Source organism: Pezoporus flaviventris, unplaced genomic scaffold (assembly GCF_033815535.1).
Source record: "Pezoporus flaviventris isolate CSIRO_AGI_PZ_B2104156 unplaced genomic scaffold, CSIRO_AGI_Pfla_v1 ptg000023l, whole genome shotgun sequence".
NCBI classification, from domain to species: domain Eukaryota; kingdom Metazoa; phylum Chordata; class Aves; order Psittaciformes; family Psittacidae; genus Pezoporus; species Pezoporus flaviventris.
Window position 1 is genome coordinate 3,512,586 of NW_026892571.1, and position 24,172 is coordinate 3,536,757.

The following is a 24,172-nucleotide window of genomic DNA, read 5'->3' on the forward strand; positions in this document are numbered from 1 at the left end:
AATCCTTTTACAGCATTTGTAACTTGCTGTAATGATTTTCATTCTATTCTGATGTTCTAAAACAAACCTGCTATTAGTAAATGTGCTTTTGGTTTAGGTACTGCTATATATGTGTCCCATCATACGTAGCCTGCTTACCAGTAGCTGGCTGTGGCCAAAAGTAGCACAGAGATACCCTCAAAGTGTATTCTGGGAAACCTTTGCACATGCAGGATGCAGAGCATGCAGAATGGAGAACATTGCAGAATACACTTGAGGAAGAATTGCTTGGGAAACCTAGGATGAGCCTGGGCACAAAACTGGTAAAATGCCTAAAAAGGCATGATGGTATTGTCAGGGAACTAGAAAATCTGACCCGAGGCACAGTCACCTCCTCAGTTCTATAACAAAACCTGCAGATTCACTACAACCGTGAACAGGAGCCTGAGCAGCAGTGAACAATTTATTCTATAGTTGGCCTTTTTTGTATGTAATCTCCATTGCAAGAGTTTAAATTCACAAGAAAATATCTTTGTGCAATACTAATTAGGATGAAAATTACAGGAGGGGTTATGTGAATAAAATATGGAGATAAGTTTGCAGAAAAGTAAATATTTAAACAGGTAAAGAAGATTTTAATTTCATAGTTACTTATTTATTTAGAGTTTGCACTTCTAATGATCAGCAACAAAACCCCTGCAGTATTATGCATAAATCAGCAATTCATGTCAGAATATTCTTATAATTTCTGGTTTACTTAATTTCAGTATACCTCATTTATCTTTATACAGAAATTCATAGTGATTTATGTGTCCCAGAGGTGCCAAAAGAGACATTAAGCAATATTAGGCATAAAAATTAATCTTGCTTTATTGTCATCCCTTCTGTGGACTGTGCAGAGGAGTAATGTGAGTGGATTAGGAACCTGGTGTAATACCTGTCAAGTAATGTTATGTGTGAACATCTATGAACTCTCAAAAGTTAAATTATTTTATATTAACTTCCTCAAGTGCTTGGGGAAAAAAGGAACAAAAATAACCTACTGTCAAATTGGCTTGCAAAGATCCACTTCCAGATGGCCATTTTTATTTTCTCGGTGCATAAAAAGCCTAATTCCATGGTTTTTAGACATGTTTCTGGTTGAACCTGTAGTTCTCTGCTGCAAGGACCTTTCTACATCTTCAGGGAGAGCTGAGCAGAAAAGGGGGGAGCTTTGCAATTTAGGTCTTTGCCATCATAGGAGAGTGCATGGGTCTGCAAATGTTTTAGGGTACACAACTCCAGTGGCACTCCCACTATATGTGGCATGCTCCCTGCAAGCCTGGATGACTACCCCTATTCAAGCACTTAGCTGGAAGATGTTGCTCTTACTGTTGATGGTTGTAAACTGAGTAAGCTAATTTCAGGAAGCAAGTGTTGTCTGAATGTAATATACAGATAGCAAACAGAGCACCTGTTTACATAAATATTATATGACCCTTCCAGAAGGTAAAACTGGGATGTCAGGGGAGAAAGCCTTACAGCATAACTTTATGAAGGTTCAGGAAATGGACTTTGTTTGGTCTAGAGTAGGATATTTTGATTGCAAGCATTCATATAATAGGCAGTTCTGCCGAGGTTCCAGGCCTTGTGGATTTTAGTGTATCTGTGAGGAGGGTGGAAGGTACTGTGTATAGGTATGAATTAGTTCTGGATTTATTAAAACCCAGAAAGAGCTGTTATTGGTCCTTTTAACAGTGTCAGCTGTATAGTGACACCAGCTGGAAATACTGTTTGTGGGTCTTCTGGATTGACCACACAGCTGCCATAATTACAGAAAGCAGCGAGGCAGTTGGTATGGCTAACATGCCGCAACTTATACCTCTTGGTGATTGGAATCTATTTCTTACCCTTCTGAAATGATACACAGGTCCATCATGGGCACAGAAAGGCTCTGAAAGGATGCCTGGATTCATAGGACAAGTATATTGTCACCTGTTAATAACTCTTGACAGCCTTATTTCACATTCCATTTTGTTAAATTTATATATGGTGGTATTTCCTGTTCAAATAATTTGAAGATGTTAAGACTGACTTCCTTTATTTAGAACTAAAGCCTGCACCTGTAATACTGGTGGAAACTGGAAGCAACAACCATTTCTTTGTGTGTGTCTGTAGTGTCCATCAATTGGGTAACCAAATTAACACGGATCCTTTTATGATCTATCTAGCTTCCACACTTCTTGAGAAATTAGTATAATAAAAAAAGGATTGTGAAATATTGCTGTGGTTAAATGTCAGTGCTAATACATCAGAAAGCACAGAAATGGGTACTGTGTGTAAATTATAGACATTTTGCTGCTTTTAACTGTGCCTGATTTGTCATAAAATAATCTCTTTGTGGTTCCAAAGAAATCCAGTAATGTGGTAAGAGTCTTCACCATTTAGAATTTACAGGAGAAATTATCAACTCAGACTGGTTCCTGGAGCACAACTTGAGACTGTTTCCTCTTGTTCTTTCTGCTTGTTACTTGGGAGAAGAAACAGACCCCGCCTCACTACAACCTCCTGTCAGGCAGTTGTAGGGAGCGATAAGGTCCCCCCGAGCTTTCTCTTCTCCAGACTAAACCCCCCAGGTCCCTCAGCCATTCCCCATCACACTGGGGCTGCAGGCCCTGCACCAGCTCTGTTGCCCTTCTCTGGCCCTGCTCCAGTCTCTCTTGTAGGGAGGGACCCAGAGCTGAACACAGGATTCGAGGTGTGGTTTCACCAGTGCCCAGTGCAAGGGTTTGATCACTGCCCTGGCCCTCCTGACAACGCTAGTGCTGATAAAGGCCAGGATGCTGTTGTCTTCTTGGCCACCTGGGCACATGCTGGCTCATGTTCAGCTGCTGTCAGTCAGCACCCCCAGATCCTTTTGCACTGGCAGTTGTTCACTTTACATTTTAATTTGTGTAGGAACCTTAAGAGAAACCTTAACTTTGACATGTAGAAGCATTTGTTAAACGCTATCTGCCTATTAAGATTATCAGTGGAGTCTGAAATACCAGGAGGATGGTATTATCATAAGTTAATTGGCCTGTGAGCAAGACAAACTTCTGAGATGTTAATGAGTCCATTTATCCTTTGCAGGGAGTTGAAGCTTGATTAGACTTCTAAAGATATCTTTTGTGTCTTATTTCAACTGTTTTTCATGTTGATATCCTTATAAAACTAAACAATAATATGGCATACTTCATTGTTCCTGATCCCTCCAGCAGACAAAACAAAGTTTTCCATCTTTGCTCTCATCTAGACCTGCCAGGCCTTGTACATTATGTGTGAAGTTCATTCAGTTGGCATCTGCAGCTCAGTAACATTAATCAAGCAGCAGCACAGTCTCTCTCTTGCTTGATGATCCCAGATGCTAAATGCAGGAGAGAGACAGAAGCCATTGTGGTTATTTCTTTTCCACTCTCTCTGCTCTGCTAAATGATGTACCCCCCCAGTACGGCCCCCATGGCATGGGATTCAGCTCACATGCTTTCAGATATCGGGTCAGAAAACTGTTGAGAGCTGTACCTGCTGAATTTTACAGGTATGTTACATTTACTTCTCAACTTGTCCCATATCCAGTTCCTCTTTCTCTCACCAAAAGTATTTTTAACATAAATATTGACTTTCATTTATGTTAACAAGTTGTGTTTTGTGCTCTGTTTTGTATATTTGTTTTCAAGCTAACACTCGCATTTGAACCTGACCTAACGCATTTAACACAATGTGGCCATTGTCATTCTGCTAGAAATCCAAGCCAGGACATGCAAATGTGGGAAGATGAGGTCTTGGTCTTTGGTGCCAAGTAGTTGCCACAAAATGATCACAGCTAATAACTTGTTAACTTGTGACATAGCTATTTCAGAGCAGTTATGTTCATATTTGAAAGACTGTTAAACTCCAGCTGAAGTAACTGATTTCAGGCATTCTCTCTTCTGATAAAAGAATCTGAATGAAATGCCAGTATTTCAGTTTACTTGTTTCAGAAGATAAGGCAATTTTGTCTATGTCTGCATGTTCAATATGGCAGCTCATCCCAGTAAGCGCATGATGATTTTTGATCAAACACAAACACAGCCATGAGATGTAGAGAAGAGATTTTCCACAAGAAAAAGGCAAAAGCCAGAGTCAAAGACTACCAGCTTAGTGTTTGTAAGTTAGCAGTCCTCTAAACTGGATTCTGTTTCCTGAGTTCAATAAAGAAAACAACCTGGATGAACTGATTTTGTGGGAGTTTCACACTGTAAACACACATAGAGCACAGCAAAGCACATTTGTGTGTGATATGAGACCTGGAAGAGTTGCTCGTGGGAAGCTAGCTTCAGTAAGCGTCTCTCAAATGCCACACTAGTCAACAGAAAGGAAAAGGTTTCCTTTTTGTGTTACTTGAATAAGCCTGAATTTCCTGCTGAAGATGGCACGGTGAGGGATAATCACTGCGACAGTACAGAGGGAGCCTTGTGTGAGGAGCTTTGGTGAGTCTTCCTTCCTCTTCCTACATCCCTTCCCCTGTGATTACAATATCACCGAGTGGGCAGCTAATACAATATGCTATTACAGCAGTGGCATTAATTATCTAACATCTATTACAAACTTGTCATTTCCACATTTGGACTAAATTCCCAATCTTTTCAGCCATGAAGATTGCTGCTTGCAGTTTACTTTTGCCTAATGCATTCTAGTCGTGGGAAGGAGGGCCTCTAGTGGCTTCTCTATTGTTGCTCTCTAGCTCTACCATTCCCATTTTCAGAGGTTGCAATACTTCCTGAGAGTGCATTAAGTGGATTTTGTGAAGCAGTTGTAGTTATACAGCACAAACATCACTGGAAAAATAGAGCGTTTTGTGGTTTTTTTTTTCTTATTCTAGACAGCCAACTTATGAACAGCCTTAGCTACAGGGAAATGCCCTAGTCCAACAGCTGAGATGGGATAAGTCATAGAGTCATGGAATGGCTTGGGTCAGAAGGATCCTTAAGGATCATCTAGTTCCAGTTGTTTCAGGATCTTTTGTTGTGCCTCCTACTAATTATTTAAATGAGTTAATAAAAATGAAGTCTCTGATAAAGCAACAAAAGTAATCAAGCCTGTAATTTCAAAACAATAACAGAATTTCCCTGAGCACATTGGTATCTTTTTGTTCTCATTTCTATACCTCTAAAGCTTATAGGGTATTTCATGTAGTAATGTATGCAAGTTGGCAAATGAAAAATAATGTAGATAATTACACTAGAAACAGCTAATAGAAGCTGTAATGTCTACATTGTGTCTCTAACCATTATAGCTTATAGTATTAAATGAATTTAAGTGAAGATGGGATAATTTGCAGTGTAGCAAATGGTAAACCTGACTTACTGATATTAGCATACTCCCTTATTTCTCTCTGCAGTATTTCAGGCAGTATGCTGTTACTGCTGTGAAAATCTAGGAAGGTAAAACAGCAGATAAAAATCTGTAAAAACTGAGCTATTAAGCAGCAGATAAAAAAAAGCTGTAAAAACAGAGCTGTTAAGCAGTGCCATCTCAATCAAAAGGGCTCAGTGTTTTCCCAGAGGCAATCTGGAATCAGTGGTTTCTTAGGATCTGAAGACACTTTCACAATTCCTTGCTTTATAAATTTACTTTCTCCTTGTGGATGAGGAAAATCTTGCTGAATGGCATTTGGTATGTGAAATGTGGACAGAAGTATATGTGAGCGTATGTGAGAACTAGAAGCAGCTACACTTGTATAGCTCTGGACAGCTGCTTGCTAACATTAAAGGTTTCCAGCTGCAGTGAAGTCCTGTGTCATGTCAGTGCTTTTATTATGAATGGGGAAAATATATAAAAACATCAGAAATCATTTTTATTGCAAAATTCAAAATATGGGAAGAATTCTTGAATGCTTCTTGAAAGTCTTTCACCCAGCTCCTGGCTGTATCTGAGTTCACTTAAAAAAAAAACCACCAGGTGAGTTGTGCTTCCAAATTCCACTGGTTCAGACTTCATGTCAAGCAGGCCTTCTGTTTTCATGAGTGGTTCTCCCTTTCCATGATATAAGAACCATGAAGAAAGCCAAAATACTTTTGCATCTCCTAAAGGTTCATTAATCATACCTTCTAATTGCCCAAACTATCCCATCAGAAACTAGTGGATATTTACTGTTTATCTCTTAAAATCTCACCACCTAATCACAATTCTTTACTAAAAAACTGAAAAGCAGAAATGTTTTTATGAAGGATCTGCCAGAAATATGCCTTTATTTTTACACAAAAGGTATTCATATCAACTAAGTAGTTCCCACAGATGATTCCATCTGTGTTGGCAGTATACATGCACTTCTCTTCAGTCATTGAATATTCATATCTTTAGCATCCCATGTAATTAACTTAAATACTACATTTAAGAACTACTTAAAATCTATTGTTTAAAACCTATTACCGTGTAAAAGACCTTTCCATATCACTAAGTGGAGACCTTCCAGAGTATAAACTTATGCTGTCTGTTGTTATTAGAAAATAGTTTTCAGGAATATATTTCAGAGCAGTGGGAAGCACCTTGTAGGTTTAATGTTAGAATTGAAAATGTCCACGCAAAGAAACAGAAGACGTGAACATCTGAGATGTTAAATGATGTGCTGTGAGCTTGAAAAACATAGCACTGGCCAGAAAAATACATCCTGGTCAAGCAGCAGAAGGAAACAGAGCTCTGTACAGTGGTGCCACTGTGCGTTTTCTTAGCTCTTTGCTCACTGAAGGGAAGGCATTATGGTAAATGCTTAGGCAGGCATCCTCATGTGTTGCTTTCTATAATCCGTGTTGTTCAGGGTCTCCTTAAATTAGTATCTAAAATAGAATGCAATGATACATGCTTCTAAGTCTGATAATACGCAAACAGCAAGCAGCAAACCGATGTGGACAAGCGCTAGGTGGAGTGTTGGGCTTTGCATGGTCTGAACAGTTGTCTGATTTTGTTACATGTATGCAGTTAATGCAATCAGTTTCTTAGGAAAAAAATGGACTTTGGTAGGTGGCTGCTGTGGGTGGGTTTCGGTCTGTAGGTGGAACGCTTCCAGTTTTAACGTTTTTCTTAATCAGGTTTATTAACGTATTCTTAGGAAAGTGTTTAATGGGTTAGATAACTTTCTGAAGTTTTCTGGCTGAAAACTCTCTAAGCAAAGGAGTTTCACAACCCAATATTCTACATCCCAAGTATGTGTTTTAGCTTGGTGTTTACCCCTCCTCGTTCACAAGCAGGTATTAAGGCCAGTCAGTTCACTTAGCAGTCTTTCCTACCTGTCACTGCTTGCCTCAGCTTTTCAAGGCAAAGTCTGGCTTGTGCTTTACTGTTTTGTACTGTGATCTGGTCAGACTTTTTTTGGGCCTTCAGCATTTACCAGTTTTCATCATGCTTGTGCTCTAAAGCTCATGACAGACATTGTTTCATCAGAAATAACTGTCATATTTTGAGGTTTGGTGATTTTGTATGTGAGTTGGTTTGGTTTCTATTTGACTTCCCTTGTAATCTGGATTGGCATTTTTCACACTTAGGCAGTGGTAAAAAAGCAGTTCTTCTTTTGTTAGAGCTTTTTGGGTGAAAGTTCAGTAAAATGCACTGAAACTTCAAACTGTCCTATTAGACCCACTAGGAATTGCTATGAAAGCTAACGTTTTCAAACAGGAAGTAGTTATATTTTCAGAAAAATTTCCTTATATCTCACCTCCTATGTATTACAGTGCTTGTAGATAGCATTTCCTTGACAGATTCTAAAAAACAAGCCATTCACTAAACTATTGTCTTTAAAGTGAATAGATTTTCTCTACTTCCCATTAGAACAATTGCTTTGAAATATTGTTGTAACCGTGAGCTACAACATGAGATCAGTCTCTTTCAAACAGTTGTGGATTAAATTGGTTTTTTTTTTTGCCTGAAGTTGCATTCAAAGTAATTTTACTACAGAGGTGTGGAAGGCAGTTTGTAAAGGGATCTGCATTGATTCAGTTACCTGCAGTGCTGGCTGATTCACATCATGATCCTAAATTCATGAGCTGAAATATATCTGTAGTGCTCCTGATCGTTTCTCTTCCTTAGAGAGCTGGTTTGGTAGTAATTCTGTCTTTATCTGGGATTCACAAAGGCGGCTGAGCAGCTTCACCTTCCATAACTGAGCGTGTTCTCAGGAAGTATTGAGGGAGCTGGTTGTTCCTCGTGTTAGCACAGCTCAGCTAGGTCAGGCCCTGAGGAAAAAGAGTTAAATCCACTTCACCTGCATGTATCTTTGCACAGAAACCTGTAGGTTTCTCTCAGGCAGAGCTGAAACTGCAGCTCCTAAACTGATAATGCTGGTAGGAAATTGTTAGCAGCACTTACACACCTCACACAGAAGAGAAACGTAGTAATTTAGATTATTAATTTCAGGGTTTTGGTTTGAAATATTAACTTCTCAAGAAATCCAGGAAGTATTTTAGTTCCAAGTAATTTTGATTGTAGAAACTAGATCTCTCTTACTCTCTTTTTTTCTTCTTAAAGGAAAATGCCTTGTACAATCAACTTCCTACGCTGTTGGTCATCTTGCTGGTTAATACCTCAGATTATTGAAGAGTATTTTTAGACAGGCCTTGCCTTTATGACCTGCTCTACTTGATTTGCGGATTCGTCTGGCAACTCAGTTCATTGCAGATACATTAAATATAGTTTTTCTTGTGATTTTGATATTCTATTTTTCCTTCCACAGGTAGTTCACAAATGAATTTAAGTACAATGTGAAAGATTATTTATAGGATGTGGGGAAAAAACAAATGTGGAAAGTAAACTTAAAGAAAAGATTTGAACAGAGGTGGAAGTGCCTTCCATATCCTGAGGAACTGCCCCTTACTCAATAGTTCCCTTCACCTGGGGATAGCAGACTTTTTCCCCTTCCCTAACACCACCCCAGGATACTAAACCTGTTTTTCCCAGCAGTGCTCCAGTAAAGCAGGTGCCTGTTGGTCTTCACTGTAGCTCCCTCCACTAGCCCCATTCCTGACAGCCAATAAAGCATTCTCCTTTACAGGTTGGTGAGGAAATTAACTTCTGCTTAGACTGTCACAAAGGTTTTCCAGTAGTTGCTAGGCTACTGTTTTACTTTTTTATATACATATATTTTATATACTCTTTCTGATATAGGAGATATATAAGCCCACCTTGGTTTACCTTTGCTTTGTACACACTCTATACTCTGGCACTCTGCCAGCAAAACCACCAGATTCTTGCAAACCCTGGGGGACTTCTCCCTAGAGGCACACAGAAAGGGCAAAGCTACCTTATTTGCACTAGGGTCCTTGCAAGACCTGATAAACTGAAAGACTAGATGTACTACAGGAATTAGTGCCTGTGTCAAGTGTTTCCTGCCCTGCATTTCTCACCTTCAGAAAGCCCCACAATCTAAGCAGCCTGTCGTACTTTCTCTTTGAATCACAGTTTAATCTAACAGAAAAAGCTATTCTGAGGTGCAGTTTAGCTTCACTCACAGTCACAAAATGCTTCATTTTAAGGAAGCTTTTTGAAAGCACACCCCTGTAAACAAACAATGGAGAAAGGAATAAGTAAATGGGAGGCAGCTGACTTCTCCATCTGTTGTCCTCCACTGCACATCCAAGTACTTCCGTGGTCCTCTGAGGTACTGGTAGCCCTTCTCCACCCATGCCAAATGGCAAGTTCAAAATACAGATGAATGCTGAGCAGCAGGAAAAGTGCTAAGGGTTGTTCCCTTCCCTTGCTCTGTGTCCCTGGCTTTAAGTTCTACAGGGCACACTGGGAAAGAAATGGCCATTTCCCAACACCAGCTCGTTATTTAGCAGGTTTTGTTGGTTTTGACTCAAGTCAGATATGTGCATCTAAGGGCAGTGTTTATTGTGGCAGTTGAAATCGATAAATCCTCACAGCTGTGTGCCTTTCTTGTCTTCCTTGAATTTAGGTTCTTTATTTGATCTTTACTTATTATAAATTACTTGTATTCTTTCTGAATTTGAATTGATGACAAGAAGGAACTGACTGCTTGGAAATCAGTTGCGGCAACATTCAATAAGAGCAGGGAGGGCCTCAAAGGACAAGGGGAAAATAACCATTTGCTACCCCCTGTTGACAGCTCAGTCCTCTCTTCTCCATTTCTTCTTCAGCTCTCACAGCATTTGCGGTTACCTTTTTCCTCCCACTCCTAAAATCACAACTACAGGGCTCTTGCAACCTGCTGACATTTCATGTGCTGGAAAAGGGGTGCATTGTGTTTTCTTCCTGCACAGGGACATGCCCATCCTCCTTCCCAGGCTGCTGCCAGCCCCAGGCCAGGGCACCCCTGATGCGTCACTGGGCTGAACTGGAGTGACCAACCCATCCTGCTGCCAGCCAGGAGGAAGCTGTGGTGCAGCCAGGTTGTGGTAGCAGCAGGCTTCTTTACTCTGTTGGAAAGAGCTGCGCTGCTGCCGCCTGCCCACAGACCCCACCAGGAGCTCTGACATCAGGCAAGCTGTGGTTTCTGCAGGGACAGCCCTGCTTGTCTCCATGTTACCAGAGGAGGAAGAGGAGTAAAGTCACTCTGAGGTGTCTGGTGTTGTGTGAGGTTTGCTGCTAGTAACTGGGCTGGGCCATCTCTGCAGGCTATCCCTGGGGGCTCTGAGGCCTCACGCTCCTGCATGCGGTGGTAGAGTTGGTGCCGATGGTTCTGACTCTGGTTAAGTGTACCTGCCCATGAAACACGCCCAAGAACAGGGGAGTGCTGTCACCGTGGCCTGACAATCTGTGAGGTGGCTATCTGTCATCGCTCTACTTCAGTCCTCAGCCTCTCCCTGTGAGGCACCCCTTCTGCAGTGCTGCTGGGTCAGGACAGCCTCTGGTAACAGGAAGACTTCAAGCCTTGTGGGGCTCCCTTATGGCTTCATGATGGCTCCTGTGGCAATCAGAGCTAGTACCCTCCTGGGAAGGGCTTCACCCTGTGATCCCATCGCGAGCCCCACAGAGAGGTTTCTCTCACTGCAGGCCATTTGTGGATGGTAGTAAAAAAAAGGGCACCCTGTTTTGTCTGCTAAGAACAGGCTCTGTTCATTTCATTGCACCCTTTCTGAACAAACACAGTACCAGGGTGAAATAACCCCTTGGTTTTTTCCTTCTCTTTTCAGTGCTGAAACAGTTTCCCAGTGATGTTCTACAGTTAAGCTTGCCTGAGGGTGTCCTGTTGTGCAGGGATTGAAGAGTGAAGAGAATGGGGGAAGAAAGAGCCCAGGGATCTGGTAGTAAATCTCAGCTCTGCTATTGACCAGCAGACATCTAACACTTGACTTATTTTGTGTGGGCTTTAGAGTCTCCTTCCATAAATTGAGAGAAGAAACCAATTGCAATGGTCTTTACAGACATTTTTTTAATTTTTTGACTAAAAAATATAGAGTTTTGCGTAAGGAATTCTTCATCAGTATTATAAATATGCTTATTTACTATTAATAATTCCATATTTAACTCCTAAAAGATTTCTGAGATGCTGTTTCTGAAAGAAAGTAAAATAAATATATCCCAAGAATTTAGTATTTCTCAAGAGGAACTAATCAACCCATTAAACTCTACTTTCAAATGACACTAATGATGTTAAGGTCTAATCGTTATATTTATTAAATGTTATTATATATTTGATATGAGCTCTACCTATACTATATATATTACTCTGTCATGATTTGTTGTTCCTTCTAGGATCTTTGGCCCTGACTGCTGACCTCAATGCAAAGCCACTGTCTGAAGGGAAGAGAGACTTGGACAATGAATCGATGTTAAATGTATGTTTGGTTTCTTGGTTCTCAGCATGCCGAGGTGTTCTGTGCATTATTAATGAACCACCCAGAGGTTTTCTATGTTTTATTTTCAGCATTTCTGAATGGCAAATAGAGAGCTTATAAGTAGGTGAGGAAATATAGTATGTGCAATTTTCTTTAATGGTTTTCCTAAGAAGAAAAAATAATCCTACAAAGGAGGGTAGCATAAATTTACAAATTCAAATAGTACTTAATGTCAAACAGCTTGTAGTCTTGTCTCTAGATTTTGCTTTTTTAAATTAAGCGTTAAAGGGAGGGAATATGACCTCCAAAATAAGCAAGAAGATGTTGATTATAAAATAATTGCCTATACAGACACAGAGATATATGGCATGAATTAGCATATCATTAGTATTCAGTGTTAACAGTGATTTAATTTATTTTGCTCATGTTACTGTCACGATAGCGCCATCTTGTGGTTGACTGAATATTACCTGACGATTCACTGTCATTTAGATTCTAGGGGAAAAGTACAGTCGAAAACAAACACGACAAACTCCGGGTGAGGAGAGGAAATTTTAGCTGTGATTAATTTCATTGCAAACAAAAATAAAGCCTGAGTGTTTAGTCCTTGCCTTCAGTAGTTTAGCTATTTTTGCCTTATCTAAGCGGGTAAGTATTAGAGGTGGGAAGTTTTACTTAAAATTACTATTTTAGAAAATGAAAGAAAACATTTCGCATAGCTTGTGATTAGCTGGATTACTGAGTTTGTGAAGCATATGTGCACTGCCCGTTATGTTTTGTTTCTATTTCATACAGGTGTTCAAAACCGCTGCTGCTTGTCAACAGTTCACCCTTGAAGCTGCAATTAAAAACATTGACGAGATGTCCAGTGAGCTGAAAAAAATGACTGGTAATTCTGAGTTCCTTGTCCACTTAAACACAGGTTACAGAGTGTGCAGCTGTGAATGGCTTGGGTTTCTGCGTCATGCAGCTGGTTTGTATTCTAATGAAAGAAAGCAGTTGCTCGTCTTGTTAGAAAAATTAATGAAACAGTAGTTGCCTAGAAGTGGAATGATATTGGCTAACCATGGCAAAAACCTGGTATCCAGTCAAAGTCATTCCTTTGTGGGAACAATAATCCTTTTCTGGTAGAAATATTAGCAGTATGCTAACACCAAACTTTATTTCACCATCCTGAGGCAAAGAAAACGAGGCAACCCTTTGCATGTTTTAAAGCGTTGATAGATGAACACTTCAGAAAGTCCAGTATATAAACTGCCATTCTGTTAGCATCTACCATTCAATAAACGTGATAGTGATATGCTGCCCCTTTGTCTTCCAGTGGAAAGCCAGTTACTGCTTTGTGACCTTATCCTGAACTTTAACCATCCTGTGAAGGCCAAAGATTTAAGAGAAGCTGAAGAAAAACAGTGGAGCTTGACAGATTAATAACATCCATTTTCATGCAGCATCTTCTATTAATACTGCTTCAGTTTGAACTGTAAAATTATAGCATGCTTTCCTGCAGTTAGGCTATTCTTATTTTAAACTGAAAATGTGGAGTGGAAAAATGCCATAAGTAGGTTATTGATCTTGAGATGGGTTTTTTTTCAACCCAAATTTAGTCCACTAGGGCTGGGAAAATGGATAGAATTAACTAGAGAGGTCGGGGATCTGGGCCTGAAGGTTTTCATATGTAGTTGTTGCCTTTGAAACAAAGATGTACTGGAACAGTAACAAAAGATTTTCAGTCACTTCAAGTCAAGTCATTGCTCTCTTTTCTCAGTTGTGCTCTGGAAAACGGGATAAGGAACAGTCCGTAGAGGGGAAACTGCAAGTTGTCATTTGATCTTCCTTCCTCATTCTGAAAGTGCTGCTGAGGAAGGGGGCAAAGAGCAGACTACTTCTGGTAAACCAAAAGTACTTTCATTCTGGAAAGCCTGCAGTGACTTACTGGTTTAGAGGTCTGAATATTCTGAAATCTCAGCCCAAAATCTGAGTAGCCAGTATTTTCATGTAGTTCATTGTAATAAATATTCAATCTTACTTTACTTGTGGGCATGTTTGAATGTTGAGGTGTGTTTTGTATTCATATACAAATATATTTCTCTGAATAATCAACTCAAGATTCACTCTGCTGAAAAAAATGAGCAGTGTTATATTTCTTGTGCTGATTTGCATTACATTTCTCTTTCACTAAGGGCTGATTTCAAACAAATCTAACAGTTCTATGGGAGGTGGTTTGAGGCTGTCAGATTTGCAAGGCAGTGCAGTGAAATACAGTTTGGCTCACAGAGTCACTGGTAATCTGGGGGATGTTGTTCGTAATTTTAGCATGGTTTTTAAAACACGCATTAGACCTGACTCCTCTTTCACAGATGAGGAGTGAGTTTTTTACAGATGTTGAGCTAGAAACGGATTTGTCAGCTGAAGCACTTTTGAAATCTTATTTTTCATCTTTTGTTTTTTGACTCGTTGCATGGAAATGAAATTCACTGACTTTGAATTCCAGTTCCTAGCTAAATGTATTAGAAAGGAAGATAACATTTACCAAACATGTAAAGTAAGACTGTTGATGAAATCTGATTGTTTCACTTGAGAAGCTATTCAGATTACATAGAAGATGTTTTTCTGCCTTGAATTTTGGTTCAGATGTTTCAAGTGATATATCCACAAAGGACTCTTAAAGGAGAAGTGTCACAAAGTCTAACGTAACTATCAAACCAAGGTCTTGGCAGAAAATAAAGCTTAGTAGAAACCTGGGGTTGGATGAATCCCACTCAACAAGGAATGGGAAAATCCCTTGGCGTGGTGTGCTTCAGTGGTCTCAGTTGTGACTGCTGGTTTAGAACTGAGGATGTTACTGGTTTTCTTGAAAAAATACAGTCAAACCAGAAAGCAGTTGTGTAAGAGGAACCGAGTTCAGGCTGAGCATGTGTGCCTGCTTTCTAAGAGATGGGGGGTGCTCTGCTCATGAAGAATCATGTGTTGAGAATCTTGTTGATGTGGTTCCTATGAAAAAGGAGTTGCTTAATTTAGAGTCAGACACAGCTAAAGAGAGGTCTGTGCTCAGGGAAAATGCTTGTTCCTGACTGAGGTTAGAGGCTCCTAGAGGTACATAATTCCAGCTTGCAGGCTAAGACATGCCATCAGTGAATCACCAGTGGTATGGCAAAGAGAATATGAAAGCTGCAGATGCTTTATTTTCCTCAAAAAATGTGAACAAAGACAATTTCATAGCTGAGTAACACAGACACAGACGTTGACAGGCAGCTGCATATCCAGTGTTAAGGGATTCTTGGTGTCTCTAAAACCCACGTGTCCTTAGGATCCCGATCAGAGGCTCACTGTTTTCACAGAAGTGGCCATAGTTAGATTTACTGGGAAGCGGATTGATGGAAAAAATAGGGCCTTTATTGTCTTTTGTCTACTCCTCAACTTTGACAAGGTTTCGGTCTACTCTGTGTCACTTTACATAACACAACTGCTGCTGCTGTTCTGATCTGAAAAATAGCTTTTTCCTTTTCCTCCGATGAAAACAGGGGCTTGTATTGGTGTTTATTTCTGGGTGCTCTAACTAGGCATGGAAGTCATTGCAAGAAGACACACACAAAGGTACAATTTTCTCATGCACTGTATGATTAGTGGGCTGTAATAAACATATAGTAAGAAAATCAGATTCAGAGTGCTGCATTTAAGGCATAATTTAAAAATAACATTGTCCTTTTTGCTTAAAATCAAAAGGATTTTTAATGACTTCATGACTTGTGTTTGCTGTAAAAGTCAATATCCTGATGTTTACAGACTTCAGAAGCATCAATATTATATGTAATCTTCCTTAAGGTCTCATTTAAATATGTCCTGCAGCATATTTTAACATGCACTGGTTTCTTGACCCTCTGTCTTTCCCATCAATCAGAAGGAGAGGCGTTCTTTGGAAGTAATCTATGATATCTGCTACAGAAGAAAAATCCTGTGGGATGGAAAACAATGAGAAGGATATGGCACAAATGTCAGAATGATTCATAATTAGTAAAACCAAGGTTTTTTGTTTTTTTTTTAACTCTAAATATTTAGCTGTCTTATAGGGTCTAGTAAATACTATCAGATCATGCTTGCCATGATGAGCGCACCTGGAAGTTCAAAAAGATGACTGATAAATTCAGAGAGCTATGACTCAACCAGAACTGTGGTACATGTGCTGCCCAGTCTGTCTGGTGCCAGGAAACCCAACCTGTATGCTGAATGGAATAAACCAGCTGTCTGGGTCCAAAGCAGTAAAGTTGGCAGATACGGATTTGCTCTCAGATGTTTACTTCCCTTATCTGGTATCCTAGTGGTAAGCAAACGTTCCCAACCAGGTATATGGATTTCTTATAGCTGCATTCTAAAGCTATCCCTTCATTCCCTGAAGGGAATCTGATTTCACTTCCAGCAGTAATATGTTCTATCAGGAATAACTCTACGACAATATGCAGAATTCCACTGGAGTAAAACAGCTGCCAGGTTAAGTGGCCTGACACATAGGAATGAGACAGGAGATACCTTGAGATAAAGGGAAGTAGTATGAAAAACACGTAGTACCTCTTTTCCTTTTAAGCCAGTTCCTAACAAATATAAGTGGTTTTGCTCCTGGTAACGAATCTGGATGTTGTATACTTTATCTCTGTACAACACCATCAGGACATAAGGGTGAGTAGCAGTTTTTCTTGAGCTGTCTCTTACCAAGAATGTTCCATCCTGAAAGATGAAAAAATGAAGGATGACAAAACCCCATCACTTCTAGGTTTGAGCAGCATAACAACCTGAGCTAGAGCATTCATCATAGAATCATAGAATCCCAGACTGGTTTGTGTTGGAAGGGACCTTAAAGCTCATCCAGTTCCGACTTCCTACCATGGGAAAGAACACTTTCCACTAGATGGGGTTGCTCCAAGCTCCATCCAACCTGGCCTCATGTTTTTCAATGTTTTTTCTTTCTGAAATGTCTTTCCTCCTGGTAAGAGAAGCTGCACTATTAAAGAGTTTAGACAATTTCTCTAATGTTTTATCTTTCAATTTGCTATTTAAAACTTTCCTGTCTGATACAAATGCAAATGTTTTAGAGAAGGGAAGAACACTGTTCTGTGATGAAGAGATTCCATTGAAGGAGGAAGTAAAATATCAAAGGCCAAACCTCACATCACTTGAACCGGAAGAGCAGTTCATTTCCAGTAAGTGCCACTCAAGGATCCTGTGTGATCTATTTACAGACAGCCTGAAGTAAGGATAGTGTCTGTGTCATTTTAGTAAAGGCAGTGACATTGTCCAGCCACCTCCCTCTGCTTTTCTTCATTTCAGATCTTTTTTAACAAGTCTTCCATTGAAACACCCTTTCTTAAAGGTACTGAATGTGATCTGGACCTTGGTACAAGTCATGGAAATGTTTTTTGTGTCATCTTCATCGCATGTGCTGTGAAGCCTCATAGAGTAAACAGATTTCCTACAGCAATGGGGTTCAGTTTGGTTCATCTCCACATGCACAGTTAAGCCTGGGTTTTATCTCTTTGTGTCTCTACTTCATTTTGCTGGTAAATGTGGCCTAGAAGAGGGTAGGATTTACCTCATCTAACTCAAGCTATCTAAAACTTGAGGGTAGCAACAAATTCCTCATTGGTGACAGGGAGTTATTTCCAGAGTACAAGTCACTGCTCCTAAGAGAGGTGAGGTGAAACTGCTTTGTGGAAACACATCATTTATTCTCTTGGACTATGGAAACCAACAGCCTTCATGTCTGGTTTAGACTAGACATGTAACTTCTGTGTGTGTAAAGATACTCAAGAAGCATCCCCCACTCCAAGTCGTTATATTGGCACTATAACCTTAAGCTGTTTTTTACCTTCACTCTTCCCATATGACTGCAAGGACATCTAGAAAGGGGATGGTGGGAAGCACCAAGGATTTAAAGGGTACCTTGTTTATCTTCCGAAGAGCTGCTTCTGCTTCTGGCCGGCTAACATAGGCAACGTACCATTCATTGTGTAGTGAGTCCTGGGGGGTATAAGAGGGGAGAAAGCTGTGAAATTCATTAGCTTGTGATGTTAACAACATACAAACAGTATGAGTATAGTAAAATAGTACAGAGAAATAGTAAAGAGATAGTACAAATAGTAAAGAGAAATTGGATTGTGAGGGACATTTGGGATCATGTGCAGAATGTCTGAGGGAGCGAGCTTCAGGGATTATACCAGTATGGTGAGTGACACTACATGATTTTACTATGATTGGCTTCTTGGATAAATCTGAACATGCTACAGACCTAGTTAAAATGTGTCTTCAAGTAGGCTGGAAAACAGAAACTTCTAAATATTTTCAGTACAAGATAGATTCAAAATGACATTTTCTCTTCTGTCTGCCTAGGGCATGGTGGTGGCTTTTCTAATAATTATTTAATTTTTCCTTTTTTCACTATCATCTAAGGCAACCTGCAGCCTTCCTGCAAACATGCCATGTATGGTTGCCAGCAGTGTTATCACCAGGAGTGATTTACTCTAAACTTGTCATGTTTAAAGAAATGTGAAACAAAAATGCACTTAAAAGGGTATGAATTGTTTACACACCTAGGTTTTGTGGAAGGAGAACCCAAGGGGTGATGGTAGTTGAAAACAATTGTGCAAAACAAGTAATCCAGCAAACAAGTATTTTTCTTACTTTGTTCTACTGGGTTTTTCCTATAGTCTTTCTTGGGGAAGACAACCTAAGGAACTAAAGTCAGCACAGGAAACTGAAAGCACATTCTGACATCCTGATACTGACTACTTTCTAGAAAAACAACTTTGAACAACCCTTCTTTCTTGAAATCACAACATTTGCTGTTCAGCAGTGATGGTTAACACTTGTGATGTTTTGTACCTCATCTTCCTCCGTGTTAGTTTGGTGAGCAGTCTGTCTGCTAGGAATTGGCAGAGGAGGTCTTATGTCAGCTGCGCCTCTTGAAGGGGATCTGCTGTAGCTTCCTTCAAAGATAGAAAAAGAGGAAAAATGTTAAAATTGGGAAAATAATTTCATCTATCTGTGGAGTGCATACAGGGAGTACAATTTGGATTTTGTGAGGCATGAAGAATTTCTGTCCCTCTGATACTGACACATTTTGAACTGATTTGAAATTAGATTTAGGCTGCTGTATGAGACCCGGCTTTACATAAATTCATCCTTGGTGCACGGGGACTTTAATGAACTCCTGCAGTTCAGTTACGAGCAGGTGAACTTGAAACAGAGGTTACAGCTTTTGAGCTTCTGTACCACAGTTATTCAGCTGAGAACAGCTCTGGTTTCTTAAGAGACAGTTAGATGTAACGTGTCTCTTTGCATTCCTTGCCTTCTTAGCATGGAGAAGGTACAAAATGTCACTGTAAGACATCGGCAGCTGTTAAACATGTGGAAAATTATTTGCAAAGCAATCACTTTCTAAGCTTCCTTTATCTATCACTTGTTATTACAAGCTAAACATGCAGCATACTTCACATGGAAAGGGGTTGCTCCCTTTTCTGAGAGTATTAGTACACCACAGTGACTTGCAGGTAATATTGCTCAGCTCTCAGTATATATAAAATATGTATTTATATGTATCAGTATATATTAAAAAGATGCTTATATGAGGTTTTGACAGTGGTTTAGCTAAGCATTAAGCCCTAACTTCATTGGAAAAAAACATCTTTGATTCAGGCTAAGTTACACAAGATGCCTTTCAGGAACTTGATGATAGTTTTCTGTTCACAGTCCAACCAGAAACATCCTTAGAGAAAAGCCATTACATTGACTGCACTGAAGGCACCTTTCAACCTTCAGTCATTTTTTGTACAAAAAAGGCAGAAATGCAGGATACAAACCTAGATGTAAGCGTGGTGGTAGTGAGCCAGTTGAAGAGCAGTTTCTAGCACTGTTTAAAAGGAAAACAAAGGAGTCAGTATAACTACAACACTGCTGTACATTTCTATGCTCCGAGGAGCCTGTTTTACAGAACATAAGATCCTCTTGAGACCTATGCAGGATGAGGGTAGCCTGCCCTCTCCTCTTTCTCTTTCCTTTTTTAAGTGTAAGTAGATCCACCATTATGTCTCCGTTACTGGAGATACTCAAAAGCCATCGGGACATGGTGCTGGGCAGCTGTAGGTGACCCTGCCTGAGCAGGGAGGTTGGACCAGGTGATGTCCAGAGATTCCTGGCCTCCTCAACCACCCTGATTCTCTGAGCTGACAGTGGCCCTGAGTTCATACCCACAGTGCCGTAACACCTTTGTGTACCTATGATCTCCCTCCTGTATTCATTTCTATTCTTTTTGGTTAGAAAACCTACAGTTCCCTTTTATGGCCTGAGTACTTCATTGGCAACAAACTGCCTGCACTCTTTTCCTTTATAGTTCATATTTCTCTCCTGCTTAAATGAACAGTACAAAAAGCTCTGCGATAAATATGTTAATTATGTTTGCAGAATAAAACCATGCTATCATGACTTGATTCATGGGAGAGAATCAGCCAAATGGGGCCTCTGCTATAGCAAAATTTGGCAACGCTGTTTGAATGTAAGCAGAAGTGTTCATCATAGGAATAGTTCCTATTTGCATATGACCTTGCTTTTGCTACTGCAATATTTGTTCTACTGAGGTGTCAGCAGCTCCAGAGGATGACGGTAAACAGGAGGAATTCATCAAAGAGCCATTAAAAAAATACAGAGCTTAGAAAATGTACTTGAGACTTAGACTCAAGGAGTCCACTGTAACTCATCAAAGCTTGGTCTGTTGCACACTGCATCAGAAATCAAAATTTAATTAAGGGCTCTTCCATCTAGCAAATGAAGACATAGCAATCTAATACTTAGAAGCTGAAGCTGGAAAGAAAACACAACTGAAGCAAGGCTCACAATTTTAATAGGAATTTTAATGGTTAGAGTATATTCCACATTCAATTCTAGACAGCGAAGGTGGTGGGGTTTTAGTTCTGAAGCAATTATTAGTCACAGCTGTAGCACTTAGGCTCCTATAGAAGAACCTCTGCCCTACATCCTGCACAGGTTTTTATGATGATTATCCTTTCCCAAAAGGTCTTGTCATTCTTAGGGATCCTGGAGGCAATGGCAGAGAACAGAAGCATTGGACCATGTAGGCCCTAAAATACTGCCTTGATATAAACCTGAGAGACTGGTTTTATTTTGTTGCCATATGTCCATTATCTGCTTCACTGGATACAGAGCTTCAGTTATATGAAGGATTCTCCTTGATAGTAGGAACAACACAAATTATCATGTAGTGGAGGCAAGGATATAGCCTGAAAAATAATGGACTACTTCAAGTCGTTGCCTTGTGTTCACCTGAGAACCCTGTAGCCACCTACATACCATTATTTGTTAAATTGCAGAGAGATTCACAGGAATGACACAATAATGGGTGAAACAAACCTTTCTGCACCAGGCAGAATGTTGGAGCTTGGTTTAGGTGGAGGCTTGACAGATTTGGATGGGAATGTATTGGAGCTGTATGGAGGCAAAGATATCTGTGGCACTGTTCTTTGGGGTGCTGCTGTGGAGAGAAAGAGAAGGAAATGTCAAACTTGTGAGATAGTCTTAAAGGAGGTAGAATGAAGAACTGGTGTCACATTGCTGTTGTTTAACTGATAATCATAATGGAGGAAACGTTCTATAAAACGTCTTTGATATCTTAGTTACAGATTGTAAACTCAGATGGTCAAGTGAGAACTTAATCTTAAATATTAAAATGACAAACTGGAATGGGTTGAGCAACATTTACATTTACATGTTCTATCTTCAGTTTTGGACAAGCCAAAATTCAGATGACTGCCATGGAGCTGAAGATGGTACGTAACTATCCGTTCTCTGTTATGTTGCTTCTAAAGAGTGCACTAGAGGTTATCTTCCTGAACTTCATTCCTTTGTGAAATTTCTCCCATATCATCATAAACAACAGCATAAAATAAAAGATTTTCTTCTGCAGTGTCCTCAGAAATCAGCTACTGGTAAGAGGGGAGTAGATTAGCTGCTCTCTGCACAGCTCAAACAGCCCTCTTCTTCATTGAGGCTTAGAGGCAGTGGTAATTTATAGACTTGGCCAAATGTTCTGCTTCTGTTAGGCCATCACTTTACAAACTTCATTTTAGGAACCAGGATTCTGAAGTAATTTATAAATACCAGTATTACATGAAACAAGTTCTACTTCTGTCCATTAGAGTAAACAACATTGCACAGAAGACCAGCAGGGTCTGACGGGATGTTTGATTGCAGGCTGGGAGGATACCAGGTCTAACATGCCCAGCTGCCTGATGTTGTTTGATGCTGTGTGCAGACCACAAATACCTAAAATGAAATGTATTTCAAGCTAAGGAGCCCTGCTGTCCTGTAAGTGGCTGACTATGAAGGGTCTATTAGCTATTGATTTCCTGTGTTTTGCAGCTTTGATATATACATCTGTAGGAGGTGTCTTATAAGCACTCTACAACACTTCAAGATACCACCCGACATTTTGAAGTGGCTTTAAAGAAACAACTTTGCAATCCCTTTTTTCTTTTTAGAACTAAGACCAAGAAAGACTTAAAGTTTTAAAAATCACAGTGGAGATACTCACTGTCGTCTTCTTCCTGGGGAGCCAAAAGAAAAGAAACATTAGCAACATATTATAGCACAGGTCTTAGGAATGTTTTACAAAACAAAAACCTGGAAGTTGGTGAATTTTAAGTATACAAGGACTCCAATTCTATACTGTCACTTTCATCCAAACTGCTGGGATTTCTATCTTCATCCAACACCAAATCATTTTTCAAGCTCTATTATTACAAATAAGGTGTGAGGTAGATGGATCTTGACCCAAAGTAGTAAGAAATTCTCAGCTGATGTAAACTTTCCCCATTCCATCAAGAAGTGCAGGCTATGAGTTATCTGAAAGTGAACTCCTTAGGCCAGCTTAAGCTGGAAAAGAACCCCCAAACCTAGTGTAAGCAAAGTCACTTCTCCCATGACAGAAAAAATTCTGGTCTTATTGTGTATCCAAGATAAATTACTCTGGGAATAAACTGAGCTTGACATAGAAGAACTGTTCAAAAAGAAACCCAGAGTATTTTTTATAACTGATAAAAGAAATGAGTTTACCTTTTCCAGAATTATTAATTTATACAGGTACTTCATTTTATTGTAGTCCCTATACCTTTAAGCATTTGCTTTGAGACTATACTTACTTGAGGCGTTTTGTGTAGTGGCCAACCCTGCCTGAAATGAAACAGAAAACAAAACATGAATCACAGGTGGAATGTTACTCATGTACTTTGTGTGCATTAGGCTGTATTTTCAACTAAGATATGAATTTGTAGCAAGTATACAGACCTAATGAATGCAGAAACATTTTTTCCCCTCATAAAAATACCTGAGATTCTAATTTCCACCTCTAAGATGTCACACTAGTCCTTAGCCCCTCTCAACTCTATCAACAAGGAAAACATCTGATGAATTAATCATGATATTAGAATTTAAAACAAGTTTGTACAATTATGGAGCGTTAAACTGCAAGTCTTAAACTTCTTTCTAGTCCTTAGCAACACTGCTGGAGCACACACTAAGCCTTCCAGTTATCCTTTCGCTGATAAATTATCCTGGCCGATTAGCAGATCTTGATTACTTTCTTTTCCTGTTTTAAGAGCAGTCACACTATTGAACCCACAAGTTATCTAGAAAATGCTGGAGAATGATCTAGTTCTGCTGTTTGCTGCTGAGAAGGAGCTTTGCAGGTGAGTAAAATCAATGGTAGGAAAGTAAAGCTTTCTTTTTCTAACATCCTAAAAACAATAGCCAGAGAACTCATGAAGGAATATTCCCCAGAGCAAGAACTTGATCCGGTCAAGTTTTTGATCACCCTTCTGTTTCAGTTTTAGTAAAAATCACGGATCACACATTTCTTTGTGCATCTTGGCTGTTTCAGATGTGGCTGGGGAAATCTCCTGCATTCACACTCTTCTGTCACTTACAGCATAGCCCATGCATGTTCATAGGGCAAAACTGATAACCACAGGCACTGCTGTTATGCAGAGACAGTAAGTTCTACCATCCTGTATTGCTTATCTGTGATTTTATTGAATTGAATTCATCCTTTATGAAATTTCAGTTAAATGAACACTTACTTTACAGGGGTTGGCTTCCTTAGAGGAGATGGATTGCCTCTTTCGTATCTGTCACTGGGTGGGACAGGAGGTTTTGGCATCATTGCTAGCTGTTCGCCCAGGGATCTGAAGCAAGAGCAAGATGATAAAATAAAGGCAAAAAGCTGCTTACTAAGGAATAATTGGGTAATACTTGCAATAAGAGTCTCATCTCCAGAGGCAAAACTCTTACCTTAGCTGTAAAGCCAGAGGCTGTAAAACAACAAGGAATAGTTAAGAGGATGTGTATCAAAA

General features: G+C 39.7%; 2 protein-coding genes across 3 annotated transcripts in view; one reads left to right on the top strand and one right to left on the bottom strand.

Annotated features, from left to right (window-relative positions):
* Positions 1-13,870, top strand: part of CUNH5orf58 (chromosome unknown C5orf58 homolog) — a 37,898-nt gene extending 24,028 nt beyond the window's left edge. The window contains exons 1-5 of one of the 2 annotated variants that reach the window (XM_061456432.1): positions 10,416-10,545; positions 11,121-11,231; positions 11,683-11,765; positions 12,561-12,654; positions 13,087-13,870. In XM_061456432.1, the coding sequence (XP_061312416.1) occupies positions 11,204-11,231; positions 11,683-11,765; positions 12,561-12,654; positions 13,087-13,193 (312 nt within the window). In that variant the 5' untranslated portion in view covers positions 10,416-10,545; positions 11,121-11,203 and the 3' untranslated portion in view covers positions 13,194-13,870. Of the gene's footprint in view, positions 1-10,415; positions 10,546-11,120; positions 11,232-11,682; positions 11,766-12,560; positions 12,655-13,086 lie in introns of those variants that run through there. The other variant, XM_061456430.1, reaches the window with a different exon arrangement.
* A 1,052-nt stretch (positions 13,871-14,922) lies between these two features.
* The window catches only part of LCP2 (lymphocyte cytosolic protein 2), a 30,696-nt gene continuing 21,446 nt past the window's right edge, over positions 14,923-24,172 (bottom strand). Inside the window, exons 12-21 of the mRNA XM_061456433.1 lie at positions 24,111-24,130; positions 23,900-24,004; positions 22,964-22,994; positions 22,357-22,369; positions 21,177-21,297; positions 19,613-19,662; positions 18,636-18,739; positions 17,697-17,774; positions 16,329-16,484; positions 14,923-15,717 (exon numbers count right to left, since the gene is read on the bottom strand). Coding sequence (XP_061312417.1) covers positions 15,595-15,717; positions 16,329-16,484; positions 17,697-17,774; positions 18,636-18,739; positions 19,613-19,662; positions 21,177-21,297; positions 22,357-22,369; positions 22,964-22,994; positions 23,900-24,004; positions 24,111-24,130 — 801 coding nt within the window. The 3' untranslated portion in view covers positions 14,923-15,594. The remainder of the gene's footprint in view (positions 15,718-16,328; positions 16,485-17,696; positions 17,775-18,635; positions 18,740-19,612; positions 19,663-21,176; positions 21,298-22,356; positions 22,370-22,963; positions 22,995-23,899; positions 24,005-24,110; positions 24,131-24,172) is intronic.